Source organism: Amblyraja radiata, chromosome 15 (genome assembly GCF_010909765.2).
Source record: "Amblyraja radiata isolate CabotCenter1 chromosome 15, sAmbRad1.1.pri, whole genome shotgun sequence".
Classification (NCBI taxonomy): Eukaryota; Metazoa; Chordata; class Chondrichthyes; order Rajiformes; family Rajidae; genus Amblyraja; species Amblyraja radiata.
In genome coordinates, this window is record NC_045970.1 from 9,195,298 (window position 1) to 9,213,778 (window position 18,481).

The 18,481-nt window shown below is 38.6% G+C and overlaps 1 protein-coding gene across 1 annotated transcript; it reads right to left on the minus strand.

Annotated features, from left to right (window-relative positions):
- Positions 1–1,456: 1,456 nt before the first annotated feature.
- Positions 1,457–11,722, minus strand: ccnj (cyclin J). Its single transcript, XM_033034741.1, has 5 exons — positions 11,490–11,722; positions 8,672–8,882; positions 5,428–5,727; positions 1,865–2,024; positions 1,457–1,769 (listed from the first exon to the last, which is right to left on the minus strand). Exons 1-5 carry the CDS (start codon positions 11,556–11,558, stop codon positions 1,457–1,459), a joined length of 1,053 nt encoding a protein of 350 aa, XP_032890632.1. The 5' UTR covers positions 11,559–11,722.
- Positions 11,723–18,481: the final 6,759 nt, after the last annotated feature.

The window sequence follows — 18,481 nt, forward strand, 5'->3', positions numbered from 1 at the left end:
TATAATCCCCATGTCTAGTCTCTGCCATGCTGTGTAAAGTCTACTGTACTAAAACACATTCAGATGTCTTGGAAATATCTTTCACTAAATTTACTATCAATCTTGGAACTCTTAAAAAAAAAAAAAAAAAAAAAAAAATCAAAAGCACTCCAATAAGATAATGTGGTACAGACCCAAATGCATATGCCAGGTCCAAATTATTTTGGTCATTATTTTATTCCCAAATATCTCCATTAGATTCCAAATTAAAATCATAATGCACAAGCTAGAATGGAACACTGAACACATTTGGTGGAAAGTATTTAATTAAAAAACATTGACAATTGCAGAATGGCATAGCACTTAACGTTCTTCATGCTGGGAATCTTGTTATGCTTATATATAAAATTGACCATCATTGACATAACTTATCATTGACATAAAGTGTTTCTTGTCTTTCAAACATTAACTGAACAATATTTTCAACTTTACATTAAAATATATCCCTCTCCCAAAAACAGAAAAAGCATCATTCAGAATCATCTACAGAAAATAGCAGTTGCCATGGAAAATGGACGGTAATTAAAGAAAAATGGTAGGTGCTTTTAAATGTGCGTATCAGGATATCAAGTGTTCAAATTAGCTCTTTAGGTTTATTCTCTAAAAAAGTGATTTGTAAGCAAGTGAAAAAATATGAAATTACTATCTTAACTGGAACAAACAAAAGTTATATCAAATAAGTCATTCATCTTATTTGAAGCAGGAGGGAAAAGTTGCCACCTGTCTTTGGAATTGAACTTACAAACTATTCCTATATTACTGTACTTCATCATCTCTGAAACTGTGATTCTGCAGTTAAAGCCTACATATAGCTCATGAGGTAGGTACCAGTTGTTGAAAGTTTTTCTTCCTTTGTGCCAAAAAAAATTATATATATTTAAAATATTCAACTCGTGTCAGAAATAATAACTACACCAAAAAATGATGGTATTAAAATTGTCAAGAGTCATTATTTAGTAAAGTAGTCCACAAGAAGGTAACATTACTATTAAGGCCAATTTGAGGTAAAGCACAATACCTCCCAAATTAGAACACTGCCCTGTTTATCAGCCAGCTGCATTATTTCAAGTCAACTTGGTGCCAGATCTAAAGTAGTTATATTTTAATGTAATCACCCATTGTTAATCATCAAATATATCTGCATACATAGACTTTTAGTTAATAATTTCAACTGTTTGAACTCAATCATCCCAAAATCTACAAAACAGTGGTATTGCTGTTTTTCTTGATATGTGGGAATAAGATGCTCTTTTCAAAATAGAATTATATTAATAAAATTGACCCTACATTTAATATTGTATTTTAACAACTGGATTAGATTAATGCAGATAGCTTTTAATGCATGTTGCTGTACAGGTTTCAGCAACCATTGACTTGGTTACAATTGAATATTAATACGTCTTGACTATATTTGTAGCTATAAACTAGTGCCATTAGTTTTCATGGGTCCATGAGCTGAAGGATTGGCTTGGATGTTGGAAGGATTTGATAGTATTATATATCTTGATGTCTGCCCAGTTGTAAAAGTGCTCTGGCAATTCAGCTGCAATGGCTGTTGATGGGAACACTGTAGCAGATGCAAATGGTTGTAGTAAAACGATGGAGTCAAACTTTCAGTCCTAGTTTGGGAGGAAGATGTGGAATCATTTGTGGAAGTTGTCTGTCCAATTTGCAGAACTGATTGATCACCTTCATGTTTGCTGGCTTCTTTTACATCATTGTTATGAGCACTATGATCAACAACATAAAAAAAACATTAGTACAGAGGAACCAATTGTAATTGTAAACATTTATTAAAAAATTGGAAACCACAAATGGAACTTACATCAACAGATGTTTGACGCAAGGTAACAGCATTTCCCATGCATAAGCAGTTAGATGATGTAGTCGCACAGGCCATAAAGGGGAGAGTTTGAGAACAACTCGAGATGCTGCTATGCAAGCAGCAGCAACTACTGAAGGGAAGTAATTTAGAAAGCCATGATCTGCAAACATAAAATCATTGACACCATTGAAAAAAACATGCATTCAATTTAATTTTAGGAATGACAGAATTTTCCATTTGCACCCAGTTATATTTAATCAATCAAAGCAAAATGCTGCGGATTCTTGAAATCAGAAATGAGAACAAATATTGGGAATACTGAGCAAGTCGGGCAGCAACTGTGAAGAGTGAACAAAAAATGTATAAGTTAATGAAAGTCGTTAATGTCTCCCTCTCACAAATGCAGTTCTACTTGCCGGGTATTACCAGTACTTTATGGGTCTGGTCAGTATTTATACAATGCCACTAATTAGGATCTTCACACAGCGAGCCCGAGGCCAGACTATGCTCGTCAGTCCATATCTTGCACTCCCCCCCCATGTAATTCCCACAGCTACACAGCCAAAGGTTTAATAAATATGTCCAGGCGTAGATGCTATGGATATCATCTATTGTGATGTCAATTGGTTCCAAAATTTGAAATAGATTTATATAACTAATAATTAGAGAATCATAAAATTAGGACATTTAACAAATGAAAACAGTACTAAATTAAAATAGTACATGAACTATGCTGTCAGTTCAGCAAGTCTAAACTTCACGCCCTAGACTTGGGGCAGAGTCCAGCAGTGGAGTGGGTGTCAGAAGCACCAGCACCCGAGCTACAATGCATTCCAAATTTCCGTGCTGTAATACACAGGCACACAAGTCAGGAATGTCCTGAGTTGCTCTGTTCTATTAGCCAGCAGTTTTCAACAGAACCGACAGCTAAATAATATGCACAGTGAGGTAATCGGAGCAAGCCCAAATACAATTTACAGGGGTCCAGAAAAAAGATTCAAATACAAATTTAGCTGCTCGTCTTTTGAAGGACTACAATGCTTTGAATGAATATGGATTTAGATACTTATGTTAATACAGAGGGTAGACAAAATTGCTGGAGAAACTCAGCGGGTGAGGCAGCATCTATGGAGAGAAGGAATAGGCGACATTTCGGGTTGAGACCCTTTTTCAGACTGATGTCAGAGGGTGGGGTGGGAAAATGAATGGAAGAGGCAGAGACAGTAGGCTTGTGGGAGAGCAGGGAAGGGGAGGGATGGAGAAAGCAAGGACTATCTGAAATTGGAGAAGTCAATGTTCATATCGCAGTGGTGTAAACTACCCAAGCGAAATATGAGGTGCTGTTCCTCCAATTTGTGTTGGGCCTCACTCTGGCAATGGAGGAAGCCCAGGACAGAAAGGTCAGATTCAGAATGGGAGGGGGAGTTGAAGTGCTGAGCCATCGGGATATCAGGTTGGTTAGTGCGAACTGAGTGGAGGTGTTGGGCGAAGCAACAGCCAAGCCTGAGCTTGGTCTCGCCGATGTACTCTATGTTAATACAGAGCTCTCTTATACTAGGTGAACAATCCTGAGCTGTGTTCATCCCACTGCAAGATTCCATACGAGTGGTCTGGAATTTGAAGTCAGTGGTGAAGTGATGATGCTCAATTCACTTTTGTTTTTAGCAGATTCTCTTTTCCAAAAGGAAGTATTTGAAATATAAATATTGAAAGGAAATCATCTTTATTTTTACAACACCTACCATTTTTAGTTTTTGGGCCAACGTGATAATTAAGTGGTTCTGATTGATTAGTACACCATTAAAAACTTACTTGTGCCTCATGCGACAAATGGTCACATTTTCAAGAGATGAATCAATAGTTTATAAATCACTGAATTCACCGCTCCTCTGAAGTGGAGAAAATTGCATAATTATTGTACCAAATATAGGAGACACAAGGAATTGCAGATGGCAGACTACCAAAATAGAGATGGAAAAAAAAGACAGAATATACATGAATTGTAAAGCCAGATTAAGGAATACATATAGTTTAAAAGGCAATGGTGGTGTGGGGGGGGGGGGGGGGGGGGGGGGGGGGAGACAGGGCGCTGAAAGAAGGGAAAGGGGTGTGAATTCAGGTGGGGCACAGGAAAGAGAGGGGGGAGGGGGGAGGGTTTTTTAGGTTACTTACCTAACATTGGATCATTCAAATTTCCTACCATTATGTTGTAAGTTACCGAAGAGGTGCTGTTTGTCCAGTTTGCATGTGGCCTTACTTTGTCAATGGAGGAGAACTAGGTACGGCGAAACAGTTGCAGAGTCATAGCTTAGTCTCGCTGATGCAAACGGAGACGACATTGCGAACACCGAATGCAGTGGATGAGGTGCACGTGAACCAAGACTCAGGTTCACATGCACCTCCTCCAACCTCATCTACTGCATTTTGCGCTCCTGATGTGGCCTCCTTACATTGGTGAGGCGACGCATAGATTAGGCGGCCATTTCACTTAACTCTTGCACTCAGTCCACCGCGGCCTGCTAAATCTGCCAGTTGCCGACCATTTTAACTCCCCTTCCCATACTGATGTTTCCAACCTGGGCATCCTCCATTGCCACAGTGAAGCCACACACAAGGTGGAGGAACGGTATTTTATATTCTGATTGGGAGGTTTACAACCTAACGGTACAAAAATAAAATTCTCCAATTTTAGGTAACTAACCTAAAACGATGCTCCCCTTCCTCACAATCTCTTCCCTGTGTCCCACATAGATCCACACCCATTTCTTCCCTCCCATCTATATCCTTTTCTCTGGCTTTACCGAAGGTCAAGATTGAACCCAGGTGATTGGAGGCATGATGCAGTGGCTCTGGTAGCTGCACCATTATCTACTTACTGCTTTTTACATGGTGAAATTATCTCACTTTTATTACTCCAGTTTTTATTCTCTTTTTAAATTGACTGGCTGAACTGACAGAATCTCCCCTCAAATCCCCCCAAAACCCTGAATTTAATTAATCCACTCCTTTCTAAATAGTGATATGGTCACTCACCATCCCCCTCCCTCCAATAGTTTGTCCACTTAAAGATGGGCTACCTGCACTTGTTTAATTTTAGCAACAATCCTACCTCACATCAACGTTAGAGGGGAATGGAAGATGGACTGAGCCTCCACTTTGTCCAAGTCAATTGCAAGAAATACATGTGCAGGAATGCTCATCCCATATTAAAAGATTGCAAAGTAGGAATATCTATGTAAAACCTTAATTTTTGGATTACGTAAAATGTGCAAGGAAAGGAATAACTAAATATACCTGGATTATCACCTACCTCATAGATCTTATTTATTGGTAAAAGTAAGCACGCAATTGAAATAGATGAAGAAGAAAAGGATTTTGCAGCTTGATTCATATACTGGAAAACTATTTAATTTGATCATATCATTCTGAATTACTATTTTTTCTCAGCCCAAACAACAACATTCTATCATCATACATATTTCCAAGGTTAATAACTTGTGTAATTATTCAAAGAAGTAGGTGCAGTGTTTGGTTGAGGAAAACGTTGCATGGACAATAAATACCCTGTAACGACACTTCCAGAAAGTAGGAAGAGTACTTTTTGGTGTATAACTTGGTCTTCTCCAAGTAAAACAAAGGCCATCCATCATGAAGATCAGTCTCATGCACAGCAATGGAGAGGTAGTAATCAATAAAGTGGGCAGCAGTTGGCAGACAGAGGTTCCACTGGAAGGATTCCAGTAATAAGAGTTCCAGATGCAACAAGGTATGTTTGTTTAACACCAAATTCATACTGGTCATACAACTGAGGCTGTTGAGTTGCTCAAGTTTGGGTACACGCTCTTCTTTTTCCTCAAACTTGCCTGAATTAATGAAATAAAACAAGATTATCTTAGTTACATTCATGGTAGCAAATGTTTACCAGAGTGAATAATCAGGTAATCAATGTTATAATGTTAGTTCTGCATCAAACAAATAAACAATGTTAATTCTGCATCATATAAATATCCCGAGGGGGCTGAGGCAAGGTGGGAGGAGATAGATTTTAAAGGGATATGAGGGGCAATTTGTTCTACACAGAGGATGGTGGATTCATGGAACAGAGTGTCAGGGGAAGCTATAGAGATGGATAAAATTCCAATGTCTAAAAGGTATTTAGACAAGCATGTGGATCTTAAAGATTTAGAGCAATATGAGCTCAATGCAGATGTGGGATTGTTATTGATATTGGGTTATTGCCACATGTACCAAGATACAATGAACAGCTTTGGCTGTTATCCAATCAAATCAGACTGTGTAGGAGTACAATAAAATCATACAGAAATACAACAGGTATTTGAGAATGGAGAATTAAAGGGATGTAATAATTCTAGTGGATGATAATAGATGATCTTCAGCAACCAGTCACACTCCAGTGGCATCTTGGATATATTCATTAGCGAGGACAGTGGAAATCTTTGTTGGCATGATGTTGGGCCAAGAGATCTATTTCCATGCTGTATAACTCTGACATTTTAGTCAACAAAACAATTGCATTTACTGTTGAATATCGCCAAATTATAATTCAAAATGCCATTAACAAAAGTATCAGGCAAGTATAATGTAACCATTCCAAGCACCTTTCTTTGATATTTATTGGCATTATCATCACTAAATCTTCTATCATTAACACTTAAAAAAAGGATTGAGGAGCAGTTGCAGTTACTTAGAAAGTCAACTGGACTAACTAATGGCTGCGAGAACCAAGTTAAAAATCACGAGCAGTCAAATGATGAAAACTTATGGCAAAATACAATTTTGCTCAAAGTTCTCAAAAAACCACAAAGGCAGGAAATATATATGTGCTGTACCAGCTTCGTACAACGGTTGCCAAGCTTACCAATTTATCGATGGGACAGCTTGCTCAAAACTCCTGGATGGAGTTATAAAAGAAACAATCATCCTCTTTCTAAAATTGGTCTCGGCAAACCAGACTATCAACCCACGCCCAACTCTTAAAGTAGAACAAGGGACCAGTAAAGGCAGTCTAATTAACAAGGCAAGATTCTTTAAAAGTTGTTACCCAATTATAAAACTACAAAAAGGAGTACTACTTACAAACTCCTCTAGCCGGTTTTGAAATGATTACTGTCTGGGTAAACATCACATTATATACACAAGAGGTGAAAATTGGAATAGAAACCTTGCTGGTTTTTGGCAGCATTTACTGTATCTACCCTCAGGCCTAATCTTAGGTATTCATTACATTTTAGTTTTGTAAGTTTGTAAAAATGTATGTATTCATTTTACCAATGTGGTGTCATAGGTGAACCCAGTATTTATTCATTACTTTCGAGATGGTGATTGGAGAGCCACCTTCGTGAACATGTGCAGTCCTTCTGTTGAAGGTACTCTCACCATGCTCTTGGTAGCGAGTTCCAGAATTTAGTTCTAGCAACAATTAAGGAGCAACATATATTTCTATGAGTGTGTGGCATGGAGGGGAACTTGTAGGTGTTGAATTCACATATGCCTACTGCCCTTGACCTTGAAGGTGGAGGTCACAGATTTGGAAGGTGCTGTTATAGTAGCCTAGACAAGTAACCACAGTGCATTTTGAAAGTGCTACACCCTGGAGCCATTGTGTACTGGTGGTGAAGAGAATTAATGTTTAGGTCAGTTAAAAGGGCAACAGCAAGACAGCAGCATTGTCATAAATGGTATGAATTTTTGAGTTGCATTGCTCCAGCAAGTGGAGAGGCTTAAAAAAAACAAACAAACAAAAAAAAAACTCCCGCCTGTGCCTTGAAAAAGGTGAAATAACTTTGGAATGGCTGGAGACCCAACTCTTGACCTGCATTTATAGTCAGAGTATTGTGGTCCAATTGAACTTTGGTGAAAGGCAGCAACAAAGATGTTGATGTTTTGGGATTAAGTGATGGCAATGCCATTGTATGTCAAGGATCAGTGTAGAGACTCCTTTCTTGGCTACTGTCGTTGTCTGTCACTTTTGCAGCATGAAAGTTACATTCCCATTGTCAGCCCATGCCCAATTATTGCCCAAGTTTTGTTGTATGCGAGCATGGACTACTTCCTTTGCTGAGAAGCTGTGAATGACATTGAAGATTATCACTGATGATCCCGTAATCTCACTTTGAAGTTTATGATGGAAGGAAGGTCACCCATGAAGCAGCTGAAGATGGTCAAATATACACTACCTTGACCAACTCCTGCAGTGACATCCAAGATTGGGATAGGTGACCTCCAACAACCACCTTCCTGTGTGCAAGATATGCCTCTAACTATTGGAGTGCTTGCCCCTTGACATAGTTGTAGCAGAATTCCACAGTCAGTCAAATTCCACTGGATAGCAAAGGAATTCATTCTTACCAGACTTCTGAAATTCAGTCATAGAGCTGAATTGTATAAGTGATGCAAGAATTGAGATAGTCATTGTCTGATACCTTCATGGTATGAACGTTAACTGGCACTTTGTGGCATGAACCAAAGCTAAGGTCAAGACTGGAGTGGTCCTGGCAAAACCTAAACTGAGCATTAGTGAGCTTTCTGTTCGTGTGAAATTGCCACTTCAGTCAGTGCTGATACCGTTGTCAATTTCTTCCATCATTTTGCATTATCAATCAAGTGGCTCGGTTCTTTTAAATGCTAGTGGACATTAATTTAAAAAATCAAAAGCGTGACATCAGATTTGTTTTGTGACTTACAACAGAAATACTTATAAACATGGATCGTTAAAAAAACCTGGAAAAGCAACCATCATTTCAGAAAAAAAAAGTTGATCTACTATGCACATGACACCATACTTACTTGCTAAAATTAAACAGGAGAGTGCCACCTGGTGCAACTGCTGCACAGAAATATCATAACGGTCCATAAATAAATCTAGAAGATAAACGGCCAGATGACGAGCAGTGGGGCAAAGATGAAAATGATTGCAGATAATTGAAAGAAGATCTGCAAAATATCGGCGGACATTCAACTGCGGAGAACGGCTCTTGTAGGGTAATAGTTTCAGCTCCTGTTAAAGTGCAATAGAGTAATAGTAAGAAGGTAAGATTCAGCCCAACAGTTTTAATTCATAATTGCTTAATAAGAAACATTCTGGCAATTTGGCTACATTAACTAATGATTATCTTTCACCATGTGTTTACTGGTTCTGGTTTTCTGGCAGGACCATACCAAAAATATTTTTTTGGGGGGTGGGATACTGGGAAAGTTCTATGCCTTACTTTACCAATCAAACCTAGTTCTCTTGGGTAATTAAATATGACTTCAAATGACCTCTGCATCTTCACAATGAATGAGTACAAGTGTAAAAGACAGGGAAAGACAAACCAGCATAATTCTATATTTGGTCCAAATATTGGGTCAGGTGGTAAGAGAGTACTCCGATTTAACATTAGCATTTGGTAGTGTAGAATAGTGCAGCACAGTAAAAAAGCATCTGATCCAGCCCTTCCGAAGAAGAATCAATTAAGATCCACTCCACATACTTGCAACTTTCATTTCTTTAAATACCTACCCCTTTTGGTTGCATTAGAACAACCTGATGCAAATGTCATTGATTTTCACCTCAGTTTAAAAATCAAATCTACCAAGGTGCAATCTGAACTAACTAGGTTAATTAATCACTTCACTTTATAAGAGAAGCCCCATGGAACATCAGCTGCAAGCACTCAACAAAAATGAAAAAATGTTGACAAAGCTGAGAACAAACCATTGAGCAATACAATGCTACACTTACTCTAAATTGAGAGGGATCCAGACCATCAGGCCAAATAAGTGATCTCAAGTTAAAGACAATGAATTGTAATTGAATTAATATGATTAGTAAACCCATATTCTTACTCCATGCAACATATTTAACATTTTATGTAGTTGCAGATTTGCTAATTTAAAAATACTTAACATTTTAAATATCCAACAGGGAATACTTAAAAAGTAAAGATAGAGTACAATTTCACTTACCATAATGCAGAAAATAAATATTTATTATGGTTATTAGCTTTAAGTCTCGCCTTCACGGACCTTAACACAAGTATGTAATTTGAGACTGTATGAACTTTAAATAGGATATTGCAACGCAGATACCGGTGCGACAGGATGTACTTTGCCGGGTTACGTTATAGAATTACACATTCAAAATGAATGGGACTCAATTAAACCATTTCTTTGTTGAATCTGTTTTGGATCGCTTGCTAGATTTATTTTCCCATCGTGTTATACAGAGAACATAACTAACAAAATACTGTAGTTAATATTTAACATTTTGCAATTTCAATCGGACACCATTTTGTTTAGACATGAAGTAATTTTGTGAGCCATTCACGTCAGGCGGCCACAGTAGGTATAGTCTTAAATGCGCCTTCTGTCTTGAATATAGTCGGCAATGGAACTGTTACCAGGAAGAGTAATATTGATGCATTATAAATCACTACATCACACAAATAATTTGTTCTAATGCAAAGACCGATCATGGTTTATTTTCTCTATGGATACGAGGATTAATAATTTGAAGTGGGCAGTAATCTGATTACACAAATAATGTGGAGTTTATTGTACAGTATTTTGGAACAAGCAGCCACTTATCTCAGCCCTAAAATATTTAGATAAGAAACAGTTACCGGCAGTGCAAATGTTATAAGATAGTTCAGAATTCGAATTACACAATTTATCAGTGATATTTTTTGTAACAATCAGAACCTCCCTCATGAAAACAATCTTTTTTTAGCATTAGAAGAAAAAAATGTTAGTTGTTAATTGTCTATTCGGTTGATTTATATAGATTCAACTTCCAAATGAATCATTACTTTGGAATAGTATATAGCACTCAAGTTGTTCATTTACAGCGATGTTAAATATTTAAAATAACAAAAATAGATATTGTCAGATCAAGTAGTATATGTGGTGAAAGATGCTCTAATCTGCTAAACATTTCCAACATCAGTCGGAAGAAGGTCTTGACCCGAAACGTCACCTATTCCTTCGCTCCATAGATGCTGCCTAACCCGCTGAGTTTCTACAGCATTTTTGTCTACCTTCGAATGCTTCTTTTTCCAGAAGAAATGCAATTCTGCGTTGTTTTTTGTTGCAAGGAAGTTACGTCGTTCAGAAGGGATACAATCAATAGACAGCAGCAACTCAACTCGACCCGAAACGTCACCTATTCCTTCTCTGCAGAGATGCTTCCTGTCCCACTGAGTTACTCCAGCATTTTGTGTCCAATTGAAGATGCTTGATTGATGAGCTATTCCATTGTGTGAAATATCCATTTACATACAGCGTGAACAAGTCTCAGCTGCTCCTGGACAACTTTATTTTAATCACGGGGGTAGTTAAAGATTTACTTTAAAATGTAATAGTTACTTTTCTTTAGTTACTCACCCCAAAATGAAAGTGTAAGCAAAGTTTAAAAACACACACACACACAAAGCACTGCGATTATCGCGTATTGTCACTTGTGAAACTGTTTTGTATGCAGTCACATTGGAGGAGGAAAAGTGTCGAGCGCCTAGGATCCTAGGAAGTCTTACACCATTCTAGCGTGGAGGGTTAAATGAAGGTCCATCCCTTGAAAATAACGCCAGCCTATACACTACAGAGTGTGACTGCCCTGAGACTGTACCTTGATGCGCAGTGCCTGGTGAACATCGGCAGCCACTTGTCCTTTCCACCACTGGTTCTCCAACTCCATCAGACTCAACAGGACAATTGACTTACTTCTGAGAAAGAAAATGCAAACACCTATCGGAAAACACACACCATTCCTTTAATATTCAGACTGAACAGCTCACGCGAACGCTTAGGTCCTTATCAACCCAACAAATTAACGTTAATCAAGTATTTCTACTCTCCCGACAAACCTGACATCTAATGATGAGAAAGGTTGAATCTCCCTAATAATCATTTCTAATGCGATTGCAGCTGAAAGTGGTTCTTTTGTATGCGTGTGTCTTTTCAGTTGTTGACAGCAGAGCATATATACAATTTCAAAACACTTTGGAGCCTCGGTGTCAATTGTCAAGAAAGCAGGAGCAGGAAGTATCGGGTCCATAGCAAAGTGTGCCGCCGATTCTTCGGGGACACGAGCACTTCCGGATCGTTGCTTGCTGGCCGAATGTAGCACTATATGCTTCTCTTCCATTATCTTTTAACAGATGAGAAGTGAATTAATACAGTTTCCCGGAAAGGAACTGACCATTTTGATGCACAAACATAGTTAGAAACTTATCTTTTATTCTGAACATTTTGTTCAGTTTCCCACTCATTCCAGTCTACGAGGTTTTATTACAGGTCCAGGTTCTAAAGGGCTAAACCTGTGTCCAGCTTCGCTCCGATTCTGACGTTCTCGATCTGACATTTAGAAACTAAAGTGAAGGGGCGCATCTGACAGATTCTCATTTCACCGGCTCAAGGATCAGTGGAATCAACGACCTGATCGGTCTTTATGGATTTCTTGGATTGGATTTCAATTCAATTAATCAACTTCTGTTCGCCGTGCCAGTTGTAACTATGTTGGAACAGTTTGCTGCTTCTGAGAGCGAAGTTGGATGTTCGAGGCGATCTAATGAGAGAAAACGGCAAATTAGCTCTGGGAGTAAGGAAGTCACCCAGAGAGATTGCTATGTCTAAAGCAAGCACCAAGCAAAGGGCATTTACCACAAAAAATAAGAGAATGCTTAGTATATGAATAGCTGTGTTAAAAGTTGCAAGATTTAAAAAAAACCCCGCAGGTTCTTGACACCGAAGACATAAAGCGTTTAAATAGTAGATGGTTAAAATTGCAAACAAACATGTTAATAAATGGAGGGTAAAATATGTCTGATGTAATACCTTGTGTAAAGGATACCTTGTGCAGTTAGAAGTCAACCATCTGGGCTCAAGTCATCTCAACAGCAGCTCTTCAAGATGGTCGGGATATTCTCCAGTGATTGCAATGTTCAATTCAATTCATCGCACCGTAACAAAGGAAACATACTATGTCTGTATGCAGCTAAGCTTAGAAACCATTCATGCTTGGTCTGATAAGTGCCAGGTAACATCTGTGCCACATAGACCTCGGGCAATAACCATCTCCAACTTGGGAGAGAGTCTAATCATGTTTCCCTGACAGTCAATGAATTATCTTCATGACATCCACAACTAACATCCTGATTTGCAGGCTATGAACTATTCTGATATACTGAATATGTCCAGCATTTTCTGTATTTGGGTTTTTTTCCCCCCTCGGCAGATTGTGAGTCTCTGGAACTTCTCCCTCAAAGGAGGAGTGTTAAATATTTTATTAAGACAAAGGTGCATTAATTCTTGGTATTCGAAGGAGTGAATAGTCACTGTGGGTAGATGGGAATGTGTTCACGTTACATCCAGTTCGACTGTTACCTTATTAAAAGTAAGTGCAGAATTAAGTGGCCAAATTGTTTCTGATTTGAATGTTTGTATATTCATATATTTATATTTACCACGTATGACATTACTTATGTACTGATATCACATAAACAATATTGGTTAACAGCAGGCAACCTTGTGAGGTCCCTAGAGGACAGATGAACAATCACAGAACAATAACCACATTTTCACAGAGTTATGTAAAGCAAGAGAACATGGTGAAGTTATCCCAGGGATTGCTGACGAGGGCTAAATTTTCACAGCTATATTCCTACTTGAGCATCCTAACCCAATACCCCAATCCTGAGGAGGCAAGCTAGAAATCAACCCCCCACATAACCACGGGTTGCTAGAACCAGGTGGTAAAATAAGTGCAGGTGGCTAACTAGAGATGGACAAATAATGAACGACACACTACTAAAACAAAGGTACCAGATATATTAAATCTAGTTGAGTCTTAGCAGTGGGAATGAACTCCACACCAGTCTGAAACCAGATGTGGAAAAAGGCTAAGTCAACTTATTGTCCACCTTACCAAAAGGTAAGATGTCATGATGGAAGAGCATGTCTTGTATCAGATGATTGGGCATCATTTAAGGAATATGATTAAAGAGACTTCATTATCAGCACCAGTTGTGGAAGTGTTGGAGGGTACACCAAAAACAAACTTGTTTTCCTATGATAAAGTCATTATGTAAATCCAAATAGTAGTTTCTGAAATGATGTTTCTTCAATTTGAAAAAAAATATATGACATTTTCAAAGATTTATTACGGTACTTTCAAAATGTTCATTGTGTTAAATACCCACTTTGGTCTTGCATGATGTGATAGGATGCTTCAATTACAATCAAATATTTACTCTTCATTAGCTTTATATAATTTCCAACATGTACATTTCAGTACAGTTAAAGTACATTTTGAATGTGATCAAGCCCCTCTAAAATGGGAGTGCCCTAAATGGTGACCTTTCTGCAGGGATTTTGGGGCTATTGCAGTGCTTCCCTCACCTTTCAATCCTGGGTTTTGAGAAGTTTGTGTCAGAAGTATTTATCTCCTTGTCCCAAAGAATGCCCAGCACGAGGCAGAACAAAAGGCACCTTTTACTGAGCTTATGATCTTCCAGCCATTTTGTCATTTGCATGTGTGGCAGCAGTGACAGTTTACAATATGTATTGATTCCTCAAGGTGATAAGGCACATTGTACAAACTTAAAATAACCATCCTGCTCAGACTAATCAGTCAATTTTGTCCTTCTTCCAATATTTCATATAGTATTTGCAGTGATTCAAGAGCAGGACTCCAGCCTGCCCTATGGCTCTGAAACAAGTGCAGTCATGAAGAAAGAGTAAATGGGGAGGTAATCAGACCTCAGCTATGGTAACCTAATCAGGCATCGGGGAGATGGGTTGTGCTAATTAAGTTAAATTGAATCAGAGAATCAATTTGTTCACCCTCACAATTTTGTCTGCTGCCTTAGTGAAAAAAATAAAATCAATGATTCATACATTTTATGAAGTCATACAGCATGGAAACAAGCCTGCCATATTATTCTTTCAAGGGCTTGTACAATTCCCATTTGAATAAATCTGTTTGTAACATTTTAATCAAGTCAGTAAATGTCAGATGACACCAGGTGTGTGTGAATAATTTGGCTCTCACATTCTTCTATTTATTGCCCATCACTGCTAACGTATTTTCCTATGTCCTTGACACGTGTGCAATGGGAATAGTAATATTTTATTTACTCTCTTTAAAATAGAAACATAGAAAATAGGTGCAGGAAGAGGCCACTTAGCCCTCCGAGCCAGCACCGCCATTCATTTTGATCATGGCTGATCATCCACAATCAATAACCCGTGCCTGCCTTCTCCCCATACCCCTTGATTCCACTTGCCCCTAGAGCTCTATCTAACTCTCTTTTAAATTCATCCAGTGAATTGGCCTCCACTGCCTTCTGTGGCAGAGAATTCCACAAATTCACAACTCTCTGGGTGAAAAAGTTTTTTCTCATCTCAGTTTTAAATGGCCTTCCCTTTATTCTTAGACTGTGGTTCTGGACTCCCCCAACATTGGGAATATATTTCCCGCATCTAGCTTGTCCAGTCCTTTTATAATTTTATATGTTTCTATAAATCTCCTCTCATCCTTCTAAATTCCAGTGAATACAAGCCCAGTCTTTCCTCATATGGCAGTCCCACCATCCTGGGGATTAACCTCGTGAACCTACGCTGCACTGCCTCAATTGCAAGGATGTCCTTCCTCAATAGTCACAGTCTTGTTTCAAATATTTTCTCAAACTTATGTTTCAAATAAGAATAACCTCAGTTTCTCCAGTGTAACCTTATAAAATAAAAACATCACCTCTGGAATCATCTGGTAAATCATTCCTTCACTCACTCTAGTATCTTCACATCCTTTAAACAATCTGGGGACCAGAATTGGATGCAACTTAATGCAACATTTCTTACTGTTTGCTGTATATCCTAGGACTCTGTGGTTAGTATTAAAATAATTGATCCCCAGGAAAAACTAATCAATGAAGAAATGTTTTAAGTCCAGAACGTGTTGTGTATGTGTTTGTGTGTATAATGGTCAGAGGAGTTTGGTTTGCAGGATACCAGGATCACAATGACAAAGACAGATCACTAAAGTGGGAAGAGGGCTGAGGAGCTATAATTCAGTGCAGAGGTGTGAAACAATGCACTTAGGGAGGACTGATGAGGAAGACCATTTTATAATGAATGGTGCAATAGTGCAAAGTCAGAGTGAGCAATGAGACGTTGATGTCCATATAATAAATCTTTAATGGTTTCATGGCATGTTCATAAAGTAATAGAACACAGAAACAGGCCCTTTGGCCCACTGAGTCAGTGTGACCATCAAGCACCCATTTACACCATTCTTACACTATTCCCATGTTTACAACTCCCTCCACATTGCCATCAACTCTTCCTAGATTCTACCACTCACCTCCACACTTATAGCAATTTCCAGTAGCCAGTTGAGCTACCAACCTGAGATCTTTGGGACATGGGAGGGGGCTCGAGCCTCTGGCATAAACCCACGTGAAGACTGGGAGAATGTGCAAACCCACACAGGTAACACAGACGGTCAAGGTAGAGTCCGGGTTGCTGGAGCAGTGAAGTAGCAATTACTGTATACCATCGCGAATGGCTCAAGTGCATTGTCTTTAGACAAACTAAACAAACTAACTAACTGCATCACTCTGCTTCCCCAAAGCGGTTTATTTGGGTTTTATAAGTAATAAGATATAAAATATAAAATAAAAAGATATAGTTAGAACTGTAAATATTCAGATGTGTGTGGAACAGTATTTTTGGAACTTAACAAGACTGAGTACAATGATGTGTATTATTATGAGGGCAAGATTAGACGTATACTAAAGAAAATATAGAATACATCGAGAGTATGTTAATTCATATGGAGAGATAATTTTTACATAAAAAAATTAAAATAGGAAACAACTGACATTAGAAAGGAACAATAGAATGTATATCGTATTGGTTTAATTATTTTATTTATAAATAAATTCAAAAAGTCAAGTTACAAAACAAGTTAAAGTGTGTGAAAATAAGTGCAGTACCAAGCATCGTTCATATAGATTACTGAAAGCGGGTTTGAATGACTGAAAATACCATGTTCTGAGACATTTCATTAATTTTGTATTCTTGCCATTTATGGATATTTTGGAATCTCCACAGCCCATAACTTAACGGTCCTTTAAAGGGAAAAAATTAATTGTATTTATATTTCTTTGAGCTATTAGCCACAGAATACAGGAACACTGTTCAACTATTAAGACATTTTAGATCATTCAAGTGGGCTGTTTTTTTTAATTAGAGTTAACAATTAGAAGTGAAAATAATTATAAAAATATAAAAACTTCACCAATACCACTAGGCATGACTGCAAGAAAGCTAACTTGTTTTGAGAGTCATGCAACAGTACCAACAAATTTATTGTGCAACATTTTTAGAAGCATAATTTATTTTCTACCTGTATTTTTTTTAATTGAGAAATGGGTATCACTGGAAAGGCCAGCATGTACTGATGACCCATTTAATGAGGATGTTGATGATGACCCATTTATTTGGACTGCAACAAGTCCTTCTGGTGAATACACTCCTTCGGGATTTTGAATCAACAATGATGAAATAATGGCAATGTATTTCCAATTTTTGCTTGTACTGCTTTGTTGTGGCCAAATGGGACCACCTTAGTTATGGCATCTTGGATGGCATGGATGATTTGGGCTGAAGGGGCTGTTTTCATGCCATATGACTCTGGACCTCTAAGTTTTGAAGATACATCGTTGGCAGACAATTCATCATTAGTTTTGTCTCTTGCCTTTCCTGGAATAAGTAATGGTCTTGAGAATTGCTCAGAGTAACCACAGCAAATGAATGCAGAACATGTTGTAGAAAGAATAAATGATTATTATGATTGATGCAGTGCCAATCCAGACGCTTGATTTGTCCTGTAAGGGTTGTTGGCACCTTACAGGGCACTCAGTTAGGCAACTATTGCCACCTCACCCTCAGTGTGAAGAAGGGTCTTGACCCGAAACCTCACCCATTCCTTCTATCCGGAGATGCTGCCTGAGTTACTCCAGCATTTTGTGTCTATCTTTGGTTTAAACCAGCATCTGCAGTTCCTTCCTACACATGCCACCTCACTCTTGATGTGCTTTGTGGTGGAAAGGTTTGCAGGTGTCAATGCCCAGCTGCTTATCTGCTGTTTTATTCGCATCCAATGTAGTGTGGGTGATTTTAGTTTTAAACAGGAAATGCAGAAGTGCCCTAGCATCTGATGGCAATTTGACTACAAGGTACCACCCCTATCCTCTCCTCTTCCTTTCCCCTCACCACTTCTTCTCTTCTCCCCTGCCCTTTTCTCTTCACCTCCCCTCGCCCTTGTCTCATCTCCTTCTCCTTCCACTTCTTTGTCCTGCTCTCTCCCCTTTCTCCTCTCATCGCCTCTGCCTTCTTCTAGTCTCCATCCTCTTCTTCCCCTCTCCTCCTCTCTGCACCTGCCCTCTCCTATCATCTCACTCCTCTTTTCTTCCCCTGTCTCACCTCCCCTCTCATCACCCTCCTTTTCTTCCCACCTCTCTCCCTTTCCCTCCTTTCTTTCTCCTCCTCTCCTCCCCTATCATCTCTCTTCTTGCCCTCTCACTGCCCTGCCCTGCCCTTTCTCTCCTCTCCTCT

Bases quoted from the DNA above. Each gene is read 5' to 3' on its own strand.
- ccnj (XM_033034741.1), bottom strand. From the start codon at position 11,558: ATGGAGTTGGAGAACCAGTGGTGGAAAGGACAAGTGGCTGCCGATGTT. The intron at 8,883-11,489 runs GTACAGTCTCAG...GCACTTTAACAG, and splicing joins ACCAGGCACTGCGCATCAAG to GAGCTGAAACTATTACCCTA. The intron at 5,728-8,671 runs GTAAGTATGGTG...TCATTAATTCAG, and splicing joins CTCCTGTTTAATTTTAGCAA to GCAAGTTTGAGGAAAAAGAA.